Raw genomic sequence first — 26914 nt, 5'->3', positions numbered from 1 at the left:
ATTAAAAATTAACCTCTTTTAACTGAGGTTCTACATCATTAAACTAATAGAAGTTAAAGATTTAATGATTAAAATATAATATTAATAACATAAATAATTAAAATTTAACTTTTTTAATTTAACAAATAAAAATATAAAAAAAAATGATGAATCGAATAGTTAATAGAAAAGGAAATTGGTTAAAAGCAGGGGTGGTAAAAACACCATGACCGAAGAGGAGAATTGAGAAAGAGGAATCCGTTGTTTCCCTTCTTCGTTCTTCTCCAGCTCACGCCATTTCATTTGTATGACCTAGTCAACAAGGCAAGTCCACCCTCCTCTGTGTTGCGGAAGACGGTTATCGGATAGAGCAAAATCACAACTGATAATTTGAAAAAATAAAAATGAAGATAAAAGAGACACAAAATTTACGTGAAAAACCCCTAAATAATATAGGGTAAAAACCACGGGCAACGGTAGAAAAATTTCACTATGAGAAAATAGGAATTACAACTTCTCTCTATCTACCAAGGAGAAAACAATGATAATTCTCTCTTGATAAAAAGAAGAAAACAACTCTCAAGAAACTCTCTAAATTCTCTAGTATTGGAAGAAAGCTAGAATGCTTTGGGATGATTTGAAACTAAATGAGCTAGGGTATTTATAGTTGAAACCTAAGGGTTAATCTTGTAAATACCCTAAAGTACAATGATTAAATGTTGTAATTATCCCTTACATAATTCAACAAAAATAATAATAAAAAAACAAAAAATCAGCAGCCTAGCAGCTGGCTGCTTTTGATTTTTCCACACTCTGCTCCCCCCACTCTCTTCATCAACCGCCTTAACTCACGTCTTCGCCTTGCCCACATCGGACGGGTCGACTCAAGGTCCACACATCAGAAACCTAACTCCCTAACCACAAACATAGAGACGGATAATTACCACATAGTATTTGACGAGATTTTTGGCCATTTTATTGAGAAAAAAGAGATTCAATGAATTCGAGATGGAGAATTTTGTTTTCTAAGAAGATAAATCAAGGTCGAAGATGAAAGCAATTAGGTTGAAACACTAGTTTTTTAAAAAGGAAGTGCTGACTTTAGGACTGGCAACCGGCAAGATTCAAGTATCCTAGTCAGCCACAAAGAGGTGTGCTATATTGATAAGAGTTTAAGTTGGATTTGGATGAATGTTATATACAAATACTGCTAGAGGCCTTTGACGGCTTCACATCAAACAAGACTCTGTCTCTCGTTTTCGTCCCCGATTACAAAAGGTTTGTGAAGATCCACGGAAGAATTGTCTGCCACAATAGGGAGCATTGATGGAGCTAAAATTATCCCTTGTTTAGCACTCTCAGCCAGTGCCTTCTCCAAAGCACTCTTGTCCACTTTAGTTATGCAAAATATCAGAATCGCTGTGAAAGTAAAATAAAAAAGCAAAATTGTTTCAAAAATAATATCTACCCCGGTGTTCTTCACGTTAAACTTCTAAGCAAGGCTAAAAATTAGAGATGACACGACCTTACCGGATGCCATAATAACCTGTATTAGCAGACAAAGGTCAATACTACGATTGACAGAAACATGTAGCATTGTGAAATATAACTTGTTAAGTTGTTACTACGAGTGAAAGATCGATTATCCTGTAGAAGTTAACAGAGAAAGGAGCTTAACACATACCTGATGACTTGTGGAAACTTCATCTATTCCGTGTGTTACATCTGAAAGGTCCTTTAGTGTTGTTCCAACATATACCATCCCAAATGTGATTGGCTGTAATAAATAAGAAGCAACACGACGATTAACAACTTGAACAATGTGAGACCGAAAAAGAATGTAAAGAAGAAATCTCAAAGCAATGGTAATAACAATAGTAACCTTGTCTTCCATGAGCATTTTCCAATAAATGAAAAAGAAAGATATAGTTATAGGGCTGAATACCATCATTCCCAACCAAGATGCCAAAACGTACTCCCCCAAACGGACGGAAGTCACCGAAAGGAGGTAATTCAACATGTTGAATGGCAATAGAGGAACAAGTCGGAGCAGAAAAACTATCTGTTTGTTAAGCAACCAGAAACAAGAAAAACATCAACAATTTTACAACAGAGTTTCATAATACATTACAGTTTCAAATTATACTGCAGGTAATTGTCATTTAAGTAGTTTCAACATGCTTAAATGATATTCATAATACATTACTATGCAGGTATACCGATGTTAATGAGCTCTGGATTTCGCTTAATTGCATTTGTTAGTAAAGAGTACATCATTTTTAATATTTAGCAAAAAGTAAATCATTTTTCATAATTGCATTTGCTTCCTGCAGTACAATTTGAAACTGTAATGTATTATGAAACTCTGTTGTAAAGCCCATCCGTAAAATTGACAACAACAAGAAGAGGCAACATATTAACCAGATAAATACAACATGCATGCACAATAAGCTAAGAAAAGACCAAGAACACATGCCTTGAACCCAGATCTCTCACTTGCAATAGCAACTGCTTGGAACTGCGAGTAATTCCTTAGCTTGGAGATTACATATGGTCTTCCAATCTGCTAGACAAAGCAAACGAAAGACATTAAAGCTTATTATCGCACATGCTGTATATATATATATAGGTCTTCATACTGTCATACACATAACATCTCAGCTGCAAGACTTAACTGTTCTGCCAAAAATGAAAGCAACCGTAGCGCCTAACGTAGAACCAATTGAATAAGTAATAAACCCCAGAGGCAGCCCGAGCAGATAACCTCCCCCAAGCTGCAAATTTACCTCTCCAAAAGACAATTGAATGTTGTTTCAAAAACCAATAACATAATTATGTTAATCTAAATGTAATGCAAACTCACGGTAAGAACTGCAGCAGGTACAGGAAGGACTGTGAGAGGAATGCAGGCAAAGACCCTGCAAATGCCGATAAATATAAGTTTTGATGCACATGCGTAACAACATAATTTTTGAATTTTACCATCTGATTTAGAAATATTTTCGAATACTCATACTCATATGTTACAACATAATTTTTGAATTGAATAAACACAAATAAAATTTTAGATCAAGGACATCAATAAAATAAATAACTAACAAAAAATAATTTAGATTTTAGGGAAAACACGTAACCAACTGTAATTGTAGGTCTGCCAGTTACGAAGTTCTTCCAAAAAGTGGCTGAACCGCATATATGCTAAGAAGGACAAGCACATTGAACCACAAAACCTATTAGCCATATTGTAAAGATCAAGAACACGAGTGTTATTTGCTTTTATCATCGCATCAAAAACTCCCTTTTTTCTATAAATTCTCATCCATAATTATAAAAGAGAAATTGATTTTGAAATGGATAATTAAGGATTGTTTAGAAACGAGGGTCCTCTTTGAAATAGAAGAGTCAAACATCGTAAAATTATTGTCAAGCATGGTCAAAGGTATCGGGTCAATTGATTTAATGTGCTACGATTAATATTTTGTTATCTCAGTAATGACTATTAATAGTAGAGTGACTGATATATTATAAATTGATAATATCAATGACCAAATCGTTATTTTTAAAATATCAATAGAAAAAAGGGAAACTCAAACTTCAGTGACCATTTATAGAATTTAGCCATTAATAAATTGCAGGCAAGGTCCAAGGAAGGTTCGTTTGACAAATACAACCCCTCAAAAAGAAAATGTCTGCAGTCCAATCACAAAGACCCAAACGGTCAAGACTCTTTCTGTATGAATTTTTGGACGAGAATGCCCTCAAATAAAACCCTTAATCACAGGGGTATCCTCTTTCTTAGCTGCGTAGTTCTCCTGGCCGTTCCAGCTTCCCCACAGGCCACACTATATATATTTTGTAAACAATGAACACAAAAATTTAATTAGAAATTAAAATTTAGAAAACAAATACCACCCTAGCACCAATCTCTCCTCTCTCGTTCGCTCGATAAAGGTCCTTTTTTCCTTAAATTTTCATGAATTTTATCTTATTTTGATTTTGCGTTCTCAACGGTTAAATTCTCAATCTTTTTCTGATTGTATTTTTACTTTTCTGTGCCGCCAAACTGATTCATTGTTTCATAATTCGTTTTTCTTTGTTTCGATTTACAAATCCTTTCCGGTTTTCCTTCTTATTCTCCTTCAGAAAGATTTAAGTTTTTTTTTTTTTAAAAAAAATCGATTTCGTTGTTCTTTTAACACCAAACGGAGCGTTAGGGTTTTCTGGTTTATGTCCATCTAATTCTACGATGCTGTGTTCATATTAATTTTGTTTTGCTCCTTAGGTTTTTTTTCCCACTGATTAATAGAAAATTGTCTATTGATTGTTATTTTTGCATGTAAATAAGTTTTCGTATTTTCCTTCAATCGCATTGCCTTTTTTATAGTTTACATTTATTTTTACAGGGTTATAATTATGATTTCTGTTTAGAGTATTTTCTTCATTGCTTATGACGTTGATCAAATATAGTGTAAAATTTCTGGTTTTTCCGTTTGCAGGTTAATAGCTCTCTGGAATGGGATTCAATAAGGTCTATCAATGTTTGCAGAATATATTTCCTCAGGTATTTATTTTTGCTGAATTGTAATCCTGTTTTTGCTGGGGGTATATTAAATACAAAAATGTCGTGCGACTGTGACCTCTTTTGAAGTTATTTAGAAATTATATGGTTGAAGTTCAATTTGTTGCTTCAGCTTTAAATTTTCTTTATTACTTGCTAAATTGTAATGCCATAATCCGAAAATATAACATCCAGTGAAAAATAGCTTTCTTATACCTTCGCAGGTTGATTCTCGTATTCTAAAAGCTGTTGCTATTGAGAACTCTAAGGATGTTGATACAGCAGCTGAGATTGTTCTGACTGAGATAATACCTTACTTTTCTAGAAGAACTGTGGTTGTCGGTTCTTCCTCACAGAACCAGAGTCCTCCAGTGCAGCCAAATGAAGGTAGCTCTTTTCATGAGTTAGTGGTGGACTTGGTTTATTCTGCACCATGTTCAGGCTGCATATGTTCTTTTGGATTTTCTAAATCATGAAATTATGTGAACAGTTTAGTTATCTGTATTTTTCTGGTCTATATATCAGATTAGAGGAAAACTGCTACTTCATTATATGCATGTCTATTAGTTGTATATTGGCTTTTATTCCTTGATCTATTGACCTGTTTAACTTCATAAATGGATTTTAAAAAACGCTGCTGCAGATGAGGAAGAAAGCAATCAGTTGACGCGGCGAAAAGTATTGGCTGGAAAAAGAGCATGCTCTTCTACAGAACCATTGTTGGAAACAGGAGAAGTTGTCAGAGAAACTCATCTTACCAATGCTGTCAGCAATGTGGATTCTCTTGAAGCATCAAGTGCAGCTTCTAGTTCGAAATTCCATGAGAGCAATAATAATGAAGCTGCTGATATTGAAACTGAGGAATTGATTTTGTTGGGGAATGCTGAAACTCAGAAAGATGAGTCTAGTTTAAGCTTGAATACGTCAGAGGTTGATAATTCTATGCTATATGCAAATCTTGAAACTAAGGAGTCAGGTTCGTTAAGTCAAGACCGAACCAAAGACATTGAAGATGCATTTTTGAGTACTCCCCAGGTTTCACAATTCACCTCGCCTAATGATTCACCCTTGCTTTTGGGGAATGCAGGTGGTAGTGGAAGCTCCAATGATAAGTTAAATTTTGATGAGCCCGTGAATTTGAATGAAGATATGTGCAGAAACAGTTCATTAAATGAAACCATGGTAGGTGAAGAAAATTCTGCTGGTCTGGTGGCTCCATCATATTCTCCAGAGCAAATGCCAGAAGACCCGAGGACTGATCAGCATTTTGAAATTGGTTCTGTGATTCACTCTATTCATTCTGAGAAACAAGGAAAAGGTTCAGTGGACCTTAAATCCCATCAGTACTGCTTTGGTGAAATGAGTGATAATGAGGACGATACCTTCAATCCTGCTGTTAGTAGATCTAGTCTGACATGTCAAGTTGATATACTTGAAGATATCATTGAAGATGCTAAAAGTAACAAGGTACCTTCTGCTCTAAACATTTACTTTCTTTTGTCAATTTCAGAGGTGTTTTGGAAATGAGAATGAATCCTATGCAATGCTACTACTAAGTCTGTTGTATCATTCAATTTTTTTTCATGATGATGAAATTAGTTTGAGGTTTTGATGTTTTTTCTTGTCCAAGAAGCACTTTAATATGAAAAATGGTTCATTGCTCTCTTCATATTTTGGGAGGATGAACCCTTAACTTATCAGATTTCGGTGTAGAAAATTTTGTTTCAGACCATGGAGTCCATTATGAACTTGATGAAAGAAGTTGAACTTCAAGAGGCAGCTGCAGAACAAGCAAAAGAGGAAGCTGCAAGGGGGGGCATGTATATTCTTGTCAAGGTGGAGGAACTTAAACAGATGCTGCTGCATGCTAAGGAAGCAAATGACATGGTTGTGCACTTGTTAATGACTGGATCTTTTAGTTACCAATAATAAATTCCAGTTTAATGATTCTTTAAAGGGTATGAAAGATCAGTCCTTTGGTTTTGTTTTGCAGCATACTGGAGAAGTATATGGGGAGAAAGCAATCCTAGTCACTGAAGTAAAGGAGCTTGAAAATCGCTTACTCAGCTTGTCAGATGAAAGAGATAAATCTCTTTCCATTCTTGATGAGGTAATTTTGCAACAAATTAGATCTGTTATTTAGTAGATATTTACTATAAACTCCTATCCAGTTAGTTTGATTGATCGCTATTTTTATCCATGTGGTGGGAATATGGAGAAGTTGAAAACTTCCTACAAAACAAATTCATCAGTTTTTTTCCATAAACCAGCATTTGACAAGTACATTATATTGATTTGAAAGGCTGAGATTGTTATACACCCATTTTATACCTGTATGCATTTATTGACAGATGCGTCAAACCCTCGAAGCTCGACAATCTGTGGCACAGGAATTGATGAGAGCAGCAGAGCAGGAAAAGCTGGAAAAAGAGGAATCTGCTCGTAATATTCTTGCTGAACAAGAAGCCAAAATGATGAAGGTGGTCGAAGAGTCCAAGATTCTAAGGCAGGAGGCAGAAGAAAATTCCAAGGTAGCGTTCATTTCTGTCCACTCTGTACTAGTACTTGTCAGACTTGACAAAGTTTAAAAAAGATTATTTAGTTGACTTATGTATTCTGTGTTCTTGCTTCACTGCAGTTACGTGAGTTTCTTATGGACCGTGGTCGAATCGTTGATGCATTACAGTAAGTTTTATTGCATGATTATATATGTTTCGATCCATTTGCATTTTATCTTATTTTACATCTTACGAGTCTGATGGAAATTTGTTAACTAAGACAAGTGATCTTGATTATTCCAGTTAAAAGTTTATATTGTTTTTGTTGGTACTAATAAGAAGATAAGTGGTGAGCAAAATATATAGTTATTATGCCTCTGGTGTTGAGCATGAATTAGCACCAGAATGGATCATACATGCTAATATCAGTATTTTTTTTATGCATTTCTAGCTATCATCTGATGAACAAAAGTGTGTATATTCATCTCTGATTTGTTGTTTGCGAGGAACAGAATATTAATCGAAGAATGGTTAACGTTTCCATTTTATCCTTTTTGCAGGGGAGAAATATCGGTTATTTGCGAGGATATAAGAGTGCTTAAACAAAAGTTTAATGAGCGTGTTCCATTAAGTAAATCAATATCCTCAAGCCAAACCAGCTGCATCCTGGCCTCCAGTTCATCTCTGAAAAGCGCAACATCAGAGCGTGGTTCTCTGCAGTGGGAAACAGCTAAAAGCCGAGAGAAAAGAAGCCCAACCCCATCTGTGAATGGACAATCACCGAAAAGCAGATCTTCAGATGAAAGAAACAAAGCTGATGGCAAAGAACTGTCGGACGATGGATGGGAAATTTTTGACAGAGATGCCGAATTCCAAGTTGTACAGTGAATTCATATGATCCAAAGAAGACCCCCAGTTATATATATACATATAACATAATACAAGACTGCATTTTTTTTGTTCAACAGTATGCGGAGTACATTGATCCTTGATTCAGCTGCTATTTCTTTTAGCATATAACCATTGCATGAGTTTTGTTCAGCATTATTGAGTGAAAGTACTCTACTTTAGCTATCGCTGCTCAGCGATGGGCTGTTCTTGGATTTGTGTTTAATGCAACTATATGCATATGCAGTAATATGAAACAGAATCTATATAAATGGTTGTCACAGTATCAAAATGTCTGAAACACATCTAAACTGATTCTATTGTGATAATGATATTTCAAAGAAACTGCATCAATAGTCAATGGTAGTGCATGCCATTACATGATCAATCTTAAAAATTTATATAAAAATGAGTAAATTACACATTAAGTACATAACCTATTACTTTTGTTCAATTTTAATACTCCAAACTTTATTTTTTTTTCGAAACTATACCCAACGTCTAGTTTATGATTCATTTTGATATCCCACCGCGAAAAACCTTAACGGTGATGTTGATGTGTGACCGTAAGAAATGTCACGTCATCACTGAAAAAATAAAAAATGTCATGTCAGTATTTTTGCAAATTTTTTAACAGTGAGATATCAAATTGAATCCTATATTGAACATTAGGTATAGTTGATGGTATTAGCACACTTAAATTGGAATGCATCAAATAATTTTGATGGGCACATATGTTAGTTTCTTGAAAGGAAAACAATGATGAATATATTTGAATGACCTTTTGGAAAATAGGGTATTCAGCCTTATATCTTGTGCAAGCAAATTACTGTGCCTCTTGGCTGCTCCCTGGTTCCTGATTCACAAACTGATTGCATGGGAATGCCAAGATCTCCAGTCCTTGACTTACAAAAACAATAAAAGCATCTTCAAATAATGAAATATGTAAACAATGCTACAGAATCATCTAATTGCTTCATATGACCATATTGCCTAAATTTTTATTATTACAAAATAAAAACATCTAGGGTTCTACTGGATCATTGCCACGTATAGATTTCTTAAGAAAGAAACAGTAAATAAAAGAGAAGTAACCTCTATCCTTTTACTTGTTGTAAAGACCGGTCAACTGGACGTAATTTGAATCAGTAAGCTCACTGTTCAAAATCCCAAAATCAGGAAGAAGAAAAAAAGAAAGTTGAAGTTGAAGAAGAAGAAGGGAGAAAAGAAGCATTTAGAGGCAACATTGACGACAAGGAGAACTTTTCCTTTGTGCATGCTGAGGTCCACGTCCTGGTTCTTGTAATCCTACAACACAAACAAAACAGTTAAAACCCCAACAAAAAAATCATTCAGGGGTAGAGAAGGAAAGAACCCTGACTGTAAATTCATGGATTGATTTATGAGGAACTGATTCCGAAGCCCCCATTTCTGGCTTTCTAACTTTGGGTTACTCTGTTTTGGCTGCAAACATATGTACAAGATATAGGGTAGGCCATGTAAAGAAGATTATGCAATAATAACGACAGCAATGATTAAGTTACATGGTGAAATTGTCAAGCACTAGGGCTAGGTAATCTTTTGGACTTGTTCTGCACTCATAATTAGTAAGTTACATGATTTTTTTTAATGATCTAAAGTGTTTAGAAGTAGTAGTATTTATTCTGAAAACTTTAAACTATTTGACAATGAACACCCTGCAGTTTCTAGTGCACAAGATCTTATGATATAAATACCACAAACAATATAACATGCTTTGAAAAAACACGATGTAATTATGTAAATTTACATGTTTATATAAATTATCATTATCATTGCAATATAATATTATGACAAGTACTTCAATTTGTAAAAAGGATAAATGTAATTCGTTAACGTTTATATTTTTTATCCATGTGTCTCCTATTCTTCTTATAAGTTCAATCTGAATGTCAACATTTAAGAAAACTAAATTTCACATTCATTCGTTCAAAAAAAAATAAAATAAAATGAATCACTAGTTCTCAACGGAACTTTTAACTAGGATACTAATTTTTTGACAGCACTAACTTGTGCAATAATTTTTACATATTTCATTTATATTTTAAAATACTTATTAACATAACATATGACAAATAATATTATATCTATGCCAAAGTCCTCAAAGATTTAGCGTTTGGTCAAGAAAAAAATGATTTAACTAACTATTTTTGAAATCTTAGGACAAATCTACCTAAAAATAATTATAAGAACCAAATGGAAAAGAATATAAAATGTCTTTACACTGTAAATGTTAATAATGAATTCCAAATTAACAGAAACTGTATAAAAGATAATTCATGTCATGCTATAGATCCAATTATTTATTTATTATATTTTACTAAAAGAATTTTTTTCCCGAAGTGGCATGTCATCCATTTGCATGTATAAAAGATAATTTTCAGTTTGTGTTGTATTAGTAGAGTCCAGTCCGATCAGATCCATTTTATATTCTCTGCCACTGTATCAACATCCAACACCATAGTCAAATACCTGTTTACAGACCAAAATGGGGTTCTAAAACATATTATAAAAGCCTACCAAAATATAGAATAGGGCTCATTTTGAAGGGTGCTATAATTCCTATAAAAGGCGTTTCCGAAATAAATTACGCAATTACAAATTTCAGATACATGACATGACATGATAACCCCCGAGTTAGGGAGTCAAAAAGTCCACACTTCTCAGCCCTCTGCTCTGTCCCCTGTCTATCTTATATCTATCTTACGGTAAAGATGATAGAATAAAGATGATAGAATACATACATTTACAAAAACCAGCATGTCATTGCCATCACCGTTGCCATGCCAACATGCTGATCTTCTGTCTCCCGACTCGTATATCATTCATCACTTCTCTCATTGCATCGCAAACAATATATTTCCCCGACAAAAAAAAAACATATAGCTCTTTTCAAAATCCTGCCCGCTGAGCCCATGCCAACAAGAAATAAAAGTTACCCCCCGTATATTTAGTGTCATCTTGGACGCCAGCTTGGAGCTGAAACACATTAAAAAAAGTACTAAGAAGCTGCCCTAAATGCAGGGTATCTATAATGATATCTAAAAGAAGCAAACTTTTACAGCAGAATCTCACAGGACGAATGCATACCTCTTGATCCAACTGGTACTACACCTTCTGGATGTGGTCCGACAGGAAAGGAGCTTCTGTGACAGTGATTCATTGGCGGGGGATGGAAGCCCCATCTTTGGTTTGGATACCTTGTTGACCCACACTGGGGCCCACCATATGAACCGTAGCCATATGCTTCCGGATTATCAGCAGCATACTGCGGACCTAATTTGAGAAAAAACAAGTACAATCAGATTTAATCATTCAAAAAATGGCATATGACAGCAGACTGTAAATACAAGATAAATTTGAAAAACCCTACCACAGAAAGGTGGGGGAGGAAACCTCCAGTTGTCTCTAGGATCATTCGAGGCCGGTTGCATTCTCTCGTGGCTACTATAATAGTTACCCCCTTCCATGTTAGGTGAATAGTATCGGTTGGAATAGAGAGGAGGTGGTGCATCCCTCATCAGGTTCATATGCGGGCCTGAATTACCATATGGGAACTGATTTGAGGGCAGAGGATGAGGGGGTCGTGGAGGGTAGTCATTGTGGTGGAAGTTCGGACCATCAGTTTGTTGAATATTATTCATCTGATGTACAGAGAAACTGTTGAAAGAGGTATTAAAATCAGAAACCTGCATGGGGACTGGAAGATCTCTAGACTCATGTCCGAGATAAGGAACTGAAGAGGTGCACATAGCTGGATTAATTCTGGGTGCAACCAATGAGGGAACTGTGGATTGCAAATCATCTTGCCTATTCTGCAAACATAATCAAAACAAACAATTCAAATGCCAACATATATCATTTTTAAATAATAAGAAAAATGAAATCAGCATGCAATACAAACAAGACCAACATGTATGCTTGTATGAATTGTTGAATTAACGCTTGCATAGTGATCAGAAATTGGGAAAGGAGGGTTGGGAGGTGGTGGTGGTGGTGATGATGGAGGCACATCATGAGGTAAAGGAGGGGCAAATGACAAAGAAAAATGCTGATCTCCCTGCTGTATTGAAGCTTGTGCAGCATTTACTCCAGCAGCAGCAGTGGCTGAACTCATTTCAATCTCCGAGGGGGCAACATCCTCCATCTCAAGTTCACCATCAACATCTTCCAAAATATGTCTGCGCTTTTCAATTGTAGGGTTTGCCTCTTGTTCTTCAGGGATTCGAGAATCGTGCTCTGGAGTGACAGCCTCAAAACTACATCCATCAGAATCACTTCTCTCATCCTCATCCTTCAGTATTCGGGGCATACAAAATCCAGGAAGCTGAAAGCTAGAATTGCTGAGGAAATAACAAAAATATATTAGAAACGCAGTTCTAGAATTATTATAAGTAATCATGAATTATAGAGATTCAGAAATTCATACCTTCCATATTCATCCACAAGCATACCCTCCATGTCTCTGACAGGATCATCGAATGGTCTCTCTGTTCTAGCTGTACGCCGAGAAAAGGGCCCGCCAGAAGATGAAACACCAAACGAATCAAGTTCTCTTATATGGTGGCGAACAACAGGTTCTGGAAGGATTTTTCTTTCCAGCCAAAGTCTCAAAACCTATATCGAAAAAAGTAGGTCAGAAACCAAAAATCCTAAACAAAAGCAGCCAAAAGTCACACACCTTTAAGCACTGCCGACGGTTTTCATGAGCAATAGGTCCAGGTGGAGCTGCAGAAGAGAGTAGACGAGGCAAGGCTGCTTGGATAGCTGAAAGGTAGACACCACCAACATGACCTGGACATCAAACTCCTCAAAAACAGTCATATTCATAATACATAACCATACACCCATCATTCAGCTAAATTATACTACACCAAATTAGTTAAACATAAATAATACCTTTCAAACTCCAGGAGCATTGAGTAATAGAATCCACGAGAAAGAACAAATCCACCCTTCGGTGTAAACTTGACTCACTTTCCAAATTTCGAGCGATGATTTCCACAACCTATGTTAAAACAAAGAAATTAATGCATTTCACATGGAATATATATTTTAGTATATATGGATGATATCCCAAAAAGGGAAATAAACAAATTTCCAACTTTTAATGACAAAATTTGCTGACGCCTAAGTTACAATTAGAGAAAGTTACATTTAGAGTGCTAATATCGAAGAAGCAGAAATGGCATTGATAAGAAACTTAACAATCTATATATAAAGATAAACAACTTTTAACCCAAAAATATTTATCTACATGAACATACAAGAAATATACAAACATCCAGAAGGTATTATAAAAATACTTACCCTACGTCATCCTTAAATAATCACAAGGACCCAAAAAAGACTATTAGGGATTAAAAGCTTTCAAGTGCTGCAGGGAATGCTTCTGGAATTGATGTATTTCTTTCATCGGAGTGGGCAACGAAGGGAAGACTTATCCTCGAGAGTGATTGCAGGAAAGCAGTGGATTGGATCTTGATACCTATTTCTGCCCCAACGTTCTGTAGCTCTTTGGTTGAGGAAATTGGGGCCTATGTATCTGCTAGGGGTTTTATTATTAATTGGATTCCAAGGAGTTGTAATTGGGAAGCAGACAAGTTAGCAAAAGAGGGGATTGGTTGAGGTGTTGTGTTCTGTTGTTGTAGTGTTATGTATTTTTTTTTTTTTGATAGAATATAGGCCTCATTAAAAACCCCCTTCATATCCTACATGTTACATAAGTAACATGAAGGACAAAGGAAGGAGGAAAAGAGCGCCTCTGAATTGTATTAATCTTGAACATAACATACAACCAATCCATAACCATGGTCTGCTTCTAACATAAGACTTAACAATCATAGACACAAACTGCAGCACAAAAAACCAAGCCCCTTAAAAAACAGAACACCCCAGCTTAATAACTATAACTCATAACCACTGATCATCCTATACCAGCTTTTGCCAACTCATCCGCTTCCCAGTTAGCAACTCTCACAATATGTCTTGAGATGATACCCCTTCCTTCCACATAAGTAGCTACGCCTCTTACCAAGGACTGAAACAACGAGGTACATAATTCTGGATTTTTGATCCATTTGAGAGCCGTGGTCGAGTCTGATTCCAAGATAATCCTCTGAGTTGGAAAAGATCCCAACTCTTCAATGAGACTTAAACCTCTTTTGATCGCCAGCAACTCTGCAAGAATAGGAGGACCTCCTCCAATTATTTCAGAGAAAGATCCTAGTTTCAAACCTCTATCATCCCTAATCAGACCGCCAATTCCTCCTTTATCCCATCCCTTAACCTTTGCCCCATCCACATTAAGTTTGATGAAACCTTCTGGCGGAGGTACCCACCAAGAAGTAGGAACACATCTATGATTCTGTCTTTTAATCGAGTCTGCCAATTTTAAATCCCCAACTAGAGAATCAAAAGGAATCTTAATATCCTTGAATCTCGCCCCAAACCAAGAAACAGTTCTGAATCTAGCAAGAAAGAACAACAGTGCAGAATCCACTTTCCCTTTGTGGAAAATAATCTCATTCCTACATTTCCAAACCGACCACAACACCGCCCTTGGAATGAATTTCCAAATTGTAGATCTCGGCATTAACTCATCCCACAAAATTAAGAAGTCAATCACCTTATTAGGAACCACAAAAGAAATATTCCAGCCCCTAAAAAATCTAGACCACAGAACCCAAACCACCTCACAATGCAAAAACAAATGTGAAATCGACTCCTCCCCCTTCCCACACATCGGGCATAAGAGATCCTCAAACCCAGCCACTCCTCTCTTCGACAGCTCCTCTTTCACTGCTACTCTTTGATGTGCAACTTGCCAAACGAAAGCTTCTACCCGTGGAGGAGCCACCCCTGCCCAAACATGCCTCTCCCAATTACTCTCCTCACCCTCATTACCCTCCTGGTCATAAAACCTTAAAATACACGATTTAGCTGAAAAACAACCCTCCCCATTACCTAACCATATCCAACAATCTTCCTCCAATAATTGGAGAGTGGTACTATTCAGCAATGAAATAAGTTGCAACCATTGCTCAATCTCCCAGTCCACCAAATTTCTTCTCACTTGTATATCCCACACCCACCCTGAGTAACTGTTCACTCTGAAATCTGCTACTTTACCCCTTTTGTTATTCGATAAAGCAAAAAGTCTTGGAAATCGTTCCTTCAGAGGAACAATGCCCAGCCAAGTATCATTCCAAAACTCCACTAATTCTCCATTTCCAGCTCTCAAACACATGTTTTTTCTAAGGCAATCCCCAAAATCATCAATAGAAAAGAAATTTTGAATAACTCCTCTCCAAATCCAAGAAGCTCTAACTGTCCAATTATGTAAGTTGTATCTTATGTAATTATGGGTTATTAATAAAATGAGGTACTCTTTTCCTCCTTCCGCTAGTTGCCTCTTTCACAAGAGCCAACTAAGAGGGAGGTTTTTAATGAGGCCTCCTATTCCTATCAAAAAAAAAAGTGCTGCAAACAGTGATTGTACTAATAAATAATTTTTTATTTATTTGGTGACCCTCGCCCAAAACAATTTAGAACAAATTCCTAATCCAATAACAATTTAGGGTCCCCAACTTTTCTGACCTGAATAAGTTGCCAATGGAAGGAAATTAACTAATAAAAAGTCCAAATGAAATTTATGAATAATTTAAATTAATGCCTTTTTTCTAGCATTTTTCATTCTTAACTACATATCTATCAGTAAAATGTCCTTGGCTTCCACAATAGAAGTTAATTTATCCTCTACCACAAGTCCAAATAAAACCTCTTCTGATATCTTACATATCCCTCAATTTTAATGCCATTAGAATCTAATTCCATGAAACCCAACAACTATAATTAAAGCAAATAAAAAATAACCAAAAAGATGTGAAGAAATATCCTACCTTAGCAGACACACCAAATTTTGCACAACCAATTGCTATGCGTGTTGCACGAGCAATGCTCTCCTTTGTCCTTGTTAAAACCGCAAGAGTGTTTTCCAAGGATGACAAAACAGAATGTGCTTCGGTGTAATTACTGCACTTACTAACAGATTTGGGCCTTTCAGAGGCCACAGAGTCGGCTCTACCTTCATCGTCAGCAATTGAAACAGATAGAGATTTGTTGGATTGGGACTGAACATTTGGACTACAATACCCATTGCTTTGAATGATATTAGCACTCTCTGAAGTGGAAACATGGAAATTCAAAGCATTGAAAGGAGACACTCTAGCAGGAGAATCTACTTCATCAACTGGAAATGGACTTAACTGGACAGCTACAACATCCTTGTCCGAGTTATCATCACGAATCAAACTAGTTGACATCTGCTTTCGGTCAGTTTGAAATGCTTCTGGAACCTCACAACTAAGTCAAAACAAGAAAGTCAGTTCTAGAAATTAATGGCAGATATTCACTAAAGACATAAAAACAAAAACACTGAGGAAGGACATACGATAGACCCCATTGAGAATTCAATTCTTTTACAAGGTTTATGTTAATATTAGCATCACAACTATTTAGTTCACTTACAGTCATTACATTCAAATTCCAAAAGATTAGATTAGAGAAACCACTTCCATGATTAGAGGTGCAAATGACACTGTTAAATGTTGATATTTCATGTATATCTTTAAGAAAAGTGTTTCTCAATATCAATTCACTGAATAGCTGTGATAGAAATAAGGCAGCAATGCTTACATGCTGTGCACTAAGCTGTTGTCATCAGTTTGAGACTTTGATGACTCACTTTTCTCATGAATGGTATGCTGGGCAGAACACTGAAACAAATTTGAACCCTCTTGAGGTGAAATTTTGAAAGCTTTCTCAGTTCCTGTGATAGGATCCAAACTCATGTCACTATGCTCTGATGTATTTAACTGTTCATTAGGATCTTCAGTCTTAAAATTGCTTAAGCCAGCAGGTTCAACATCAGAATCATCCTTCGAAAGCAACTGATCTGAAGAACCACAATTGAGAGCCTGGCTTTTGTCAGGATTAGGTGATAAGTATTCTAAACTTTGGCCTTCACGAGTATCTTCACTAACATGGTTCATGGACTTAACTAAGACATCCTTATCGAGTTCAAGCTTTTGACTGTTAGGACTATCGGCAGGTTGACTGCAAATATCTGATTCCAAAGAAGATTTGGCTAGTTTCTCCGAAGGCATTGAATTTGGAATGGAAAAGATAATGAAATCACTATTAACAATCAAATCCATGCCACCTTGCTCCAACCCTTTGCCTTCTTCTTCCTTAACTGTTATATGAGAGTCACTCCTTATTGGAGAACCATGACATTGACCATCTGGTGTTTTCATTTTTAGCGAGTGTTCAGGACATGTCTGATCTTCTTCAGCAGCATTAGCAGACATAGCTTCCAAAGCACGATGGAGACGTTTAGAAGGAGGCAAGGCAGCTTCACCACCTGCCAAGCAGCCTAATTGATTTGTCTCAACTTTCAAAGGTTCTGGACCTTCTGGTGTGCTTCCTTGAAATTGAATGTTACCTTTTGAAGGTGATATATTAACCAAAACTCCCTTCAATTTTAAACAATCTCTATCAGTTGGAGAAACGTTGTGACAACTTGATGATGGACTCATCTGCTCCAATGAATTGACTGCACCTTCATTAACAAGTTTTTCTTCAGTTGGTAAAGAACAATTGAAGTCACCAGCAGCTTCCAGTTTGCCCATGCGAACCCTTGCTCTTTTCAGCAATGGTAGGTGCTCATCTCCATCATCTTTGGAATATCCATCGCTAGAATTTTTGCATGTATTTAGCAAATTTTTCCCAGCATTATTGATTCCTAAATTCAATTTTTCTTCTTTACCCATTCTAACAGGAAGCTCAGTTAGGTTATTATTCATCCATTTTCTAAATGGTTTCCTTTTCTTCTTAATGACAACAGCTTTTATTGGTAAATCTAGCCCTTTACTCAACTCAGCATCTCCTTCCAAACACTCAAGATCATTCTCAGAGTGTTCAGGTTTACAAATAGAATCCACAGTGCCTTCATTCAAACTACCACCATCTGAATCAACAGTGGCAATTTCCGAGCCATAATAATCAATGCTACCATTTGACATTAACATAGACGAGTCAACATCATCACTCTCAAAATCTTCCGCAGATTTCTTGAATTGTTTATCCCTCCTCAAGGATCCATCCGGGATCACATTTGTTGGTATATCAAAAGCAGTCCCAATATCATTAGATAGCTTCATAAAGTTCTGTAATCTAGATGGTTCCACCCTTGATGAGCTTCTTACCCTTCGAACTTGTGCTGCTTTCTTTTGTGCAATGGTTTTTTGAAATTGTAATCCATCAGATCTTTTTCTTGATGAGTATGTAGTCAATGCTGGTGTTTCTTTAATCAACACTGTATCAGGAGGCTGCTCTGAAATGGATTCTTTTTCACACACACCATCTATTTTTGCCTCAGGTTGAGTAACCTCAGTTGCAAGGATAGGATCATTTTGATTTATAACATCATCTGAAGTTTCTAATGGAAATTTTGATGTCGCCTCACAAGTGTCAGTTAGATCCTTTGATGCAGATGAGTCCACTGAGTTCCCACAATTTGCCCCAATGACTCTATCATCATAATTAAAATTATTAACTTGGTCCTGCTTCTTTGAATTCTCATAACTGTTGATAATTTCCTGGACTGCACGAACAAAATCTGCATCCTTCCTTTGACGTTTGATCAAAAGAGATTGTTTCTTCTCTTCAGTAAATGCTTCAACATCAGCGGGATTACAGAAGGCTCTGCATGAAAGGTATCCATAAGAACTAACAAAACCCAAAACATGTCAAAGGAAACTACATACGTCATACAAGTAGCAAAAAAGATGGAGTTATGTCAAATAACAACAAATATAAATGCCAAAATGAAAAAGACCAATTGGAAAAAGTTTTACAAAAATATTTTGTTACAAGTAAAATAAAAGAGTTACTAAAGTAATTAAAAGCAAGTCTCCAGTCTCCTACTAAAGAAAGGCTTCCAACGATATAAAATACTTATAAATAAAATCTCATGATAGAATACTAATAAAATCAATTTCATAATAATAACCAAATAATCGCTAGAATTAGATCAAACTCAACTCTATTTTCTAACAAGATATAGACTGGCTGCGTTGTTCACGGCAAAGTTTCCTAATCTTCCTATTCCGTTTGATTGTCTTACTGGGGATCCTTCCTTGGCTGATTCTTGTAAAAGTAGCAAAAAGTTAGCTCCTTCCTCCCCCTCTTGGACTCCCCCGCCCCCGGGTTTTTTTAAAGTTAATGTTGATGGTGCAGTGAATAGGGATTGGAAAAGTGGTGGCATTGGAGGTTTACTTCGGGACTCTGACAACAACCTGCTAGGGTCCTTTTTTGAACCTGTTGGGCCCAGTCCTCCAGCCCTGTCTGAATTGAAGGCAGTGAGTGCTGGTTTGCTTTTCTTCGTGGAAACAGAATGGGGTGCTAAGGGGTGTTTGATTTTGGAAAGTGATTGTGTTAATGCCTTGAAGTGGATAAAAAATCCTGGCTCTTCTCCCGCCTCGTTCGAGTAATTAGTGAAGGAAATTGTCTCTATTGTGTTGGATAATAATGTGATTCTTAGGCACATCTAGAGAAGTGCCAATTGGGATGCGGATAAGTTAGCAAAATTAGGCATTGGTTAAATTCGTTGTCTCTTGTTTTGTGGGTTTGGTTTTGTCTCTAGTTGGTCCTGTTTTTTGGTTTGGAGTATGTTCCTAGGCTCTATCTTTCTCTGTTGTACTAATTTGGCTTATCTAATAAAACTTTGAGGTACTCTTTTCCTCCTTCCAATGTTTGTTGAGATACCGTATTGTATTTCGACAGATATGAAGGGGTTTTTTTTAACGAGACCTCCCATTTTTATCAATAATAATAATAATAATAATATATTTTGGAGTTCAGTGGTTAACTCTCATTTTAAAGAAGACTCATTTGGCTCAAAATTTCGAAGTATGTGCAGAATTCAAGTTGGTTGTGGTCAGTTTATTCGTTTTTGGCAGGACAAATGGGCAATGGACTGCCCTCTTAAGGTCTCTTTCCCAAGGTTGTTTGCTATCTCTTCAAATCAGAGTGGTAAATTAATTGACTTCGGCCAGTTTAGTTCTTTAGGTTGGATTTGGAATATTCGATTGAGGAGGAATTTGGCGGATTGGGAATTTGAACAGTGGACTAATCTGATGACAATCATTTCTAATTTTTGCTTGTCTAAAGATGCCAGCGATGCTCTGATCTGGAAAGAGAGAGGGGATGGTGTTTATTCTGTTAATTCATGTGTGAAGATTTGTTCCTCGGTTTCTCAGGCGAACTCTTTTTGGAAGAAAATTTTGTGGAAAGGATTGGTGCCACCAAGGATTGAGACTTTTATGTGGCAGGTGGTCCTTCAAAGACTGCCAATGAGGACTGAACTGGCTAAAAGAGGGGTTTCGGATATTGTAGATCTTTCCTGTCCTTTATGTAATTTGGTGGATGAATCCTCTTCTCATTTATTTTTCTCTTGTTCTGTCGTGTGGTCTTTGTGGAATAAATTTTTGCAGTATTGGAGCATCAATTTGGTCTTTCATGGAAATGCGCAAAACTTTCTTCTAGCTTGGGAAGATCTAAATTCCAGTTCTACTATTTGGAACTTTATTTCGACTGTTGTTATGTGGACTGTTTGGAAAGTTAGAAATGACATCGTCTTCGAAAGAGGGAAGTTAGATCAAACTAATTTATTTTTCTTAGCTATAGTAAGGCTTGCATCTTGGTTCCTAGCTAAGTTTGCAGATTCGGACATTTCTTTGGATTCCCTTATCAGTGACTCTTCCCTTGGGGATTCATGTTTCCCTCCAAACAAATCAATTGTCTCTACCATCCCTTGGTCCCCCCTCCTAAGGGCTTTGTCAAACTGAATGTGGATGCAGCTTCTAGTTCTGACTGGAAGAGCAGTGGAATTGAGGGTATTCTAAGAGATGAAGAAGGTCTACTTTTAGGTTCTTTTAAAACGGCTTCTGGTCTGGGTCCACCTATTCTGATGGAGTTAAAGGCTGTTAAGGAGGGTTTAAATTTCTTTCACTCAGTGAGAGGAGGTATTAAGGGTCGGTTGATTATAGAATCAGATTGTAAAATGGTAGTGGATTGGATTAAGGATGGATCTTGTTGTCCTGTTTTCTATGCCTCCATTGTTAGGGAGGTAGTTGTTAAACTCAAAGAAGTCGAGGGAGTTATTAGATGGGTGGCTAGGACAGCCAATATTGAGGCTGATGGGTTGGCCAAGTCTGGTATTGGTTAATTTTACTTTGTTGTTGGGGTATTTTATTTTGGGTTTTTAGGTTGTTTGTAAGGGTTTTATCTTTTTATTGTAAATCTTATGTATCTTTATTAATAAAGTTTAAGTCACTCTTTTCCTCCTTCCTCTGATTAAGGAATTAAATATGAGTTCCTTAAATCATGAAGGGGTTTTTTAATGAGGCCTCAATTCCTATAAAAAAAATAATAATAATATTGTCTACAAAGGCAACCCTTAACATATTTATAGCAACTATCACGATTCCTAATTCCTATAACAAATACATCCAATATTTTTTAGTCAATGTAAAGGCAATACATGATTTACTTAGATAACATTATGTCAAATAACAAATATAAATACCCATATGAAAAAGACCACTTGAAAATTGTTTTACAACAATATTATAGTAACAATAAAGATAAGTAATTCCTGCAACAAATATATGCAAGAGCTTTTAGTCATACAGTTTATTTAGATAATGTAAGTATAGCAAACAAAACAGAAGTGGTAACTAAATTCTTATTATAAATAAAGATACCATACATTAAAAATAGCATCCTCTCACTTCACCACCCATTTCAGATTTCTAAAAGGTTTAACAAATCTTTCACATTAAACATATGAAACATCACCACTAGGAAGAGGAAATACAATTAGGGGGAGTTTGGTTCAAAGGATGTATGACTACCTCTGGGAATAGGATTCTTGAAATGTAACATTACTTGACACATTATTGGGAATATTACACTAACTTGTTTGGTGTATTTGATAGAAAACAAAATAGAAGTGGTAACTAAATTCTTTTTATACATAAAGATATTATACATTAAAAATAGCATCTTCACACTCCACCACCCATTTAAGATTTCTAAAAGGTTTCATAAATCTTTCACATTAAACATATGAAACATCACCACTAGGAAGAGGAAGTACCATTAGGGGGCGTTTGGTTCACAGAATGTATTACTACCTCAGGGAATAGGATCCTTGAAATGTAATATTACTTGACACATTGCTAGGAATATTACACTAACTTGTTTGGTGTATTTGATAGGAATGTAAGATTAAAATGCTTGATTGGGAAATATAATATTACCTAAAAACAAAATTTACCAAATTGTCCTCGTGATATATGTTCTTTTTAACATGTTAAACTTTCAATATTAAATTGAAAATATTTGCATGAAAACATAAAATTATTTTTGTCACATTATCTAAATTTTGCAAAAACTTCATATTTATCATTTTTTTTATATGAATAGGAGGCCTCCTTATCATATTTATCATATTATTAATACAACTAGTATAAAAAACAATTTTAAAAAATACACTTATTTGCATACCCTCATTACTCTTTACATTAATTTTTTGTGAATTGCGAAATGCTAAATGTTTAATATGTTCAATTTTTTTTATTGCTTACGACACTTTGTCAAATAAATTACAGTAAAAAAAATCATAAAGTAGTAAAAATCTGATAAAAAAATTAGGTCATAAATTTAGCCTATTAAAACATTTTTTTAAGATGAGAAACAGCTTATAAAACCAAAGAATAAAATTAATAACATTAACTGTTAACTCATTCACTCTCAAGCAGCATGCAATTCAACCATACAACCTTAGAAACAACATAAATAAAAAAGTAATAAAAACACATTAAATTTTAAAGCACTATTTAAATGTGTAACACCATTTAAATATTAAACAGATATATAATAAGAATATTTAATTAATTTACACCACAAATAATTAGTTATCTGGTTAAAAATGCAACAAAGGATCCGTATGAACAAAACCCCTTATTTTTGGGAATATGGTCCAAAAGGGCAAGAATTATGCAATACCTAAAAATAGTGGGAATGACATTATCACCATTTGGGGGGAAAGTGCCACTGTTAGTAAAAGATCACTACACCTGGGGGAATCCTCCCAAACCAAACGTGAGAATGCAATTCCGGAAAAGATTATACCAAACTCACCCTTACAACACTGGTAAAAAATTAATGTACTTCTAAACCCAAGTTATAAATGACCACGTATAGTTTTGCTAGTATGTAGATTTCCAAGTTCAAGGACTACCTCTCTTACTAAACATCGCATCAGCTAACAACCACACAAGTTTATCCTAAATTAGGGAAAATAATACCAGCAATACTTTCCAGGTACTTGATATTCTAGAATTCTTTTTTACCAGCATGTAAAACTTCTTTTATAACAAATATCCAACTGTTACAGTGAGAGATGTCACAACCAAACAGAAAAAGATAAATGAGAATAACAGTATCTCAACTAAAGAGACTCACTTTTCTTGGAAGCCTCCAAAAAGTCCATTTCCTACTACATTATATTTACCCTTCAAGAAACCCTGCATAGGTTCTCTAAACAAAAACTATAGAACTTATAATCAGGCCAAATATTTTAATATAATAAGGAAAAACCAAAGATGCCCAAAGAGAGCACAAGGTTGACCATTTGATAACATTGAAAATAAGATCCAAGCTAAACCAAGGAAAAGATCGCTCATCAGCATCAACCAAGAACCACATGGCTTTTCCTAAATCAGAAAAAATACCAGCAATATCCAGGAGCTTGATATTCTAGAAGTCCTTTTTTCCCAGAATGTAAAACTTTTCTAACACGTATTCAAATGTTACAGTGTGATATGTCACAACCAAGCAGAAAAGATAATTGAGAATTGTATGGCCTCAACTATATATACATCGCTTTTGTTGGGAGCCCCAAAACAGTACTTTTCCTATTACGGTATCTTTACCCTTCAAAAAACCCCACATAGGTTCTCTAAACAAAAACTATAAAACTTATAATCAGGCTGAATATTATAATATAAAGAGGAAGAACCAAAATCAATCCAAATAGAGCATATGGCATTAGATAACATGGAAAAGATCACTCATGTAACCAACAGCATATTGAGGTTCAGTATTGGCACAAACCAAACATAGGGTAAAAACTGATTTTAGATATAGGTATGACCAACTAATATTCTAATAGAATGTGACAAAACGGAGCGAAAAAGAGAAAAGAACAGCAATGAAAAAGATTGAATAGAACAGAAAGATAACAATGAAAACTGCACTTACATTTGCTGTGTTCCAAAAAAGTGAACTAAAACTTTCTTCCTATCAGATGAATAGCCCCACTTCTCAGGCTCACTTATCTGTTGCAAGCAATCGGAAAAAAACATAAGAAGCAAATGATTATGCTACTGCAAAGAAAATAAAGAGGTGGAGAAAAGAGGGGAGAAAAGATAGGAAAATAGGCTGACTGGGAAAACTAAATAGTCAGAAGGAAGTTAGAAATGACAAAAACATATTAAAGGACAAATATCCACATACTCTTAAGTAATTTTAGCAGAATATAGAAACCAAGAATTTGATTCTACACAAGTAGTTTTCAACAGAAGTAATCAACATGGTTCCTAGTTTAATTTTTTAATAAATTCATTCAAAATTCAGAATGAACAAATTCCAAGAACATCTTTTTATTAGTAACAACTAAACTAAAACAAAGCTAAAGATTATAGATGTAAAACAAAAGGAAACCCCACTCTAGCAACACAAAATTAAACCCTAGATAGAAAGAAATTAACCATGTCACCTAACCCAACAAAAATAATTATCAAGAAAACCCCACATGCAACTACAAACCTGCTGGCAATAACATATCTTCTAACATAATAAAGATTTTCTTAAAATATACAAAAAAAATGGTAATATATGTATCGGCATACCATGGCAGGCCAAGCAGGGAAACCTTTGATTTTAGCAAGGACAAGATCGCCGACTTTCCATTGACGGCGAGCGGCGGCGGAAGCAGCCGCCTTACTGGTGCCCTTTCTTCGGCCGGGCGCCATCGGAAAGTGGATTAAATAATCAATCGAAACTCAAAGGCACGCCAAATCGCCCAAACGGCGTAACACTTTGGTACTCTCTAGGGTTTCCCGCAACAATTTAGCACGAAAATTTGAAGGCATTTGAAACGCCCCCCGATTCAAAGTGAGTTAGCAACTCAGTAAAGAAGGAACCCTGATTTTTTATTCCTTCAATTTTCTTTTTATTTTTTCGGGTATTTTTGGGCTTTCCCGAAACAAAAATTAATCACACACACAAAAAGGGAATATGCAAGATATTGAAATGGTGCGGTCAGGTGATTGCTAAAGTACACGGGAGGCGTGTAGGCTAAGAGTACGAAGGGGTGGAAATGGTGAGTCGTCCAACTAACCCATTCTTTGTATTTGTATGGGTTTATCATTGGGTCTATTGCTTATTAGTCCGTACAAACTTAAGGCCCATTTTATATTTGGGTAAACGACACATATAGTACCCAACTATAACTTTTATTTCCATTTAGTTCACCTAACTATTATTTTTTCTAAAAATATGCATAACATTTAGTTCTAGTTTCATTTTGGTCACGCATCTTTAAAAACTTAATTGTGATAGTAACATGTCACCATAAGGTAATGCTATGGTATCATTAAAAAATAAAAAAATGTTATGTTCGCAGTTCTGTTAAGTTCTTAACGGTGGATGATCAAAATAAACCAAAACTTAACATTATATATAATTTAAAAAATTAGTTAAGTGACCAAAACATAACAAAAATAATAGTTAGGATACTAAATGTGTAGTGTACCCTTTATATTCTTCTCCTTTTGTGGAATTACCAAAGTGAAAGCACAAATAAGACAAGTAAACCGTTTGGAAAAGAAAATCCTTACTGTTTTTTTAATTAATATATCAGTTAGCTATTGAATTTGATAATCTTTTAATGTATCTAATTTTTTATCATTATGGTATTTTAACTCGAAAAAAGTTCTCGATTTGATCATTGATATAAATGTAGCATTTCAATCGATCAAGTTGGTGATATAAGACGTACTAAAACATTAAAGGTAAACTACATATTTAGTTACCCTTTATCACTTTGATTTAGTTTTGGTTATCTAACTATTTTTTAAAAATCATCACTAACGTTACATTTTAGTTTCATTTTGGTCACTTGCTTTTAAAAAATTAATAAAATTGCTTGCATGTCGCTTTTTCAATGATGATGTGACATTATCTTATAGTGACACGTCGACATCACCATTAATTTTTTAACAGCGAGTGAACCAAATGAAACCAAAACATAACATTAGTAATAAATTTGAAAAAAATAGTTTAGTGACCAAAACATAACCAAAGTGATAGTTGAGTGATTAAATATGTAGTTTACCCTTAATATTTTAATATGTAATATTATATCAACAATTGTTGAAAATGCTATATCAATATCAAAGATCAAATTGAGATATTTTTACCCTAGAGAGAGGAATTCCACCTCACTGCTTATACTAAGACGAATATGCCTCAATCACACCTGTGAAATATACTGTAGATTGAGTTACTCATCTAATCGGGTGTGGATGTTGAGAGACATTCGCTCCTCTATAAATAAAAGAACTCTTCCTGATACGAGACAATAAAGTTGAGATGTCTCCGTCTCTGCAATATGAATTATTCCATTACCAAATCACAGGGAGCAGAGAAGTCTCCACCCAAAAACATTGAGATACCTCTACATAACTCATGGTATTATATCGAGAGGAGTTACCTTATTCTAGCTTTCACGACTTAACATGTCCTCCAAAAAGTGTTG

General features: G+C 35.4%; 2 protein-coding genes and 1 long non-coding RNA gene across 5 annotated transcripts; 1 reads left to right on the top strand and 2 right to left on the bottom strand.

Moving 5' to 3' along the window:
- Window positions 1–2430: 2430 nt before the first annotated feature.
- Window positions 2431–2895, bottom strand: LOC120161185. The gene is made up of 3 exons (XR_005519464.1): window positions 2843–2895; window positions 2655–2753; window positions 2431–2542 (listed from the first exon to the last, which is right to left on the bottom strand). It is a non-coding gene; the product is annotated as an uncharacterized LOC120161185 (long non-coding RNA).
- An 886-nt stretch (window positions 2896–3781) lies between these two features.
- LOC120160989 (golgin candidate 5-like) lies at window positions 3782–8000 on the top strand. Of its 2 annotated transcripts, none has more exons than XM_039171300.1 (9): window positions 3782–3930; window positions 4476–4540; window positions 4762–4924; window positions 5181–6004; window positions 6251–6424; window positions 6531–6647; window positions 6889–7068; window positions 7176–7222; window positions 7596–8000. In XM_039171300.1, exons 2-9 carry the CDS (start codon window positions 4493–4495, stop codon window positions 7921–7923), a joined length of 1881 nt encoding a protein of 626 aa, XP_039027231.1. In that variant the 5' UTR covers window positions 3782–3930; window positions 4476–4492; the 3' UTR covers window positions 7924–8000. The 2 variants fall into 2 exon arrangements, with proteins under 2 accessions (XP_039027231.1, XP_039027230.1); XM_039171299.1 differs by having other exon boundaries at window positions 3783–3930; window positions 5175–6004.
- A 2374-nt stretch (window positions 8001–10374) lies between these two features.
- LOC120160988 (protein HUA2-LIKE 2-like) lies at window positions 10375–25393 on the bottom strand. 2 transcript variants are annotated; one of them, XM_039171297.1, is made up of 11 exons: window positions 25005–25393; window positions 24355–24431; window positions 16660–18729; window positions 15864–16326; window positions 12862–12970; window positions 12644–12756; window positions 12392–12579; window positions 11876–12305; window positions 11336–11777; window positions 11053–11238; window positions 10375–10941 (listed from the first exon to the last, which is right to left on the bottom strand). In XM_039171297.1, the coding sequence occupies exons 1-11, from the start codon at window positions 25125–25127 to the stop codon at window positions 10919–10921; spliced, it is 4224 nt and encodes a 1407-aa protein (XP_039027228.1). In that variant the 5' UTR covers window positions 25128–25393; the 3' UTR covers window positions 10375–10918. The 2 variants fall into 2 exon arrangements, with proteins under 2 accessions (XP_039027228.1, XP_039027229.1); XM_039171298.1 differs by lacking the exons at window positions 10375–10941; window positions 11053–11238 and having other exon boundaries at window positions 11394–11500; window positions 11652–11777; window positions 25005–25392.
- Between the last annotated feature and the right edge of the window lie 1521 nt (window positions 25394–26914).

Source organism: Hibiscus syriacus, unplaced genomic scaffold, assembly GCF_006381635.1.
Source record: "Hibiscus syriacus cultivar Baekdansim isolate YM2019G1 unplaced genomic scaffold, ASM638163v2 tig00111398_pilon, whole genome shotgun sequence".
NCBI lineage: Eukaryota > Viridiplantae > Streptophyta > Magnoliopsida > Malvales > Malvaceae > Hibiscus > Hibiscus syriacus.
The sequence above is the reverse complement of the archived record's forward strand: the minus strand, read 5'-3'. Positions and strand labels throughout refer to the sequence as shown.

Excerpts from the sequence above, each read along its gene's own strand:
- LOC120160989 (XM_039171299.1), top strand. The coding sequence starts at position 4,493 with ATGGGATTCAATAAGGTCTATCAATGTTTGCAGAATATATTTCCTCAG. Across the intron at positions 4,925-5,174 it reads TCCAGTGCAGCCAAATGAAG|CTGCAGATGAGGAAGAAAGC; the intron begins GTAGCTCTTTTC and ends TAAAAAACGCTG. Across the intron at positions 7,069-7,175 it reads AGGCAGAAGAAAATTCCAAG|TTACGTGAGTTTCTTATGGA; the intron begins GTAGCGTTCATT and ends GCTTCACTGCAG.
- LOC120160988 (XM_039171297.1), bottom strand. The coding sequence starts at position 25,127 with ATGGCGCCCGGCCGAAGAAAGGGCACCAGTAAGGCGGCTGCTTCCGCC. Across the intron at positions 16,327-16,659 it reads AACAGCTTAGTGCACAGCAT|TTGTGAGGTTCCAGAAGCAT; the intron begins GTAAGCATTGCT and ends GTTTTGACTTAG. Across the intron at positions 10,942-11,052 it reads AGTACCAGTTGGATCAAGAG|CTCCAAGCTGGCGTCCAAGA; the intron begins GTATGCATTCGT and ends AATGTGTTTCAG.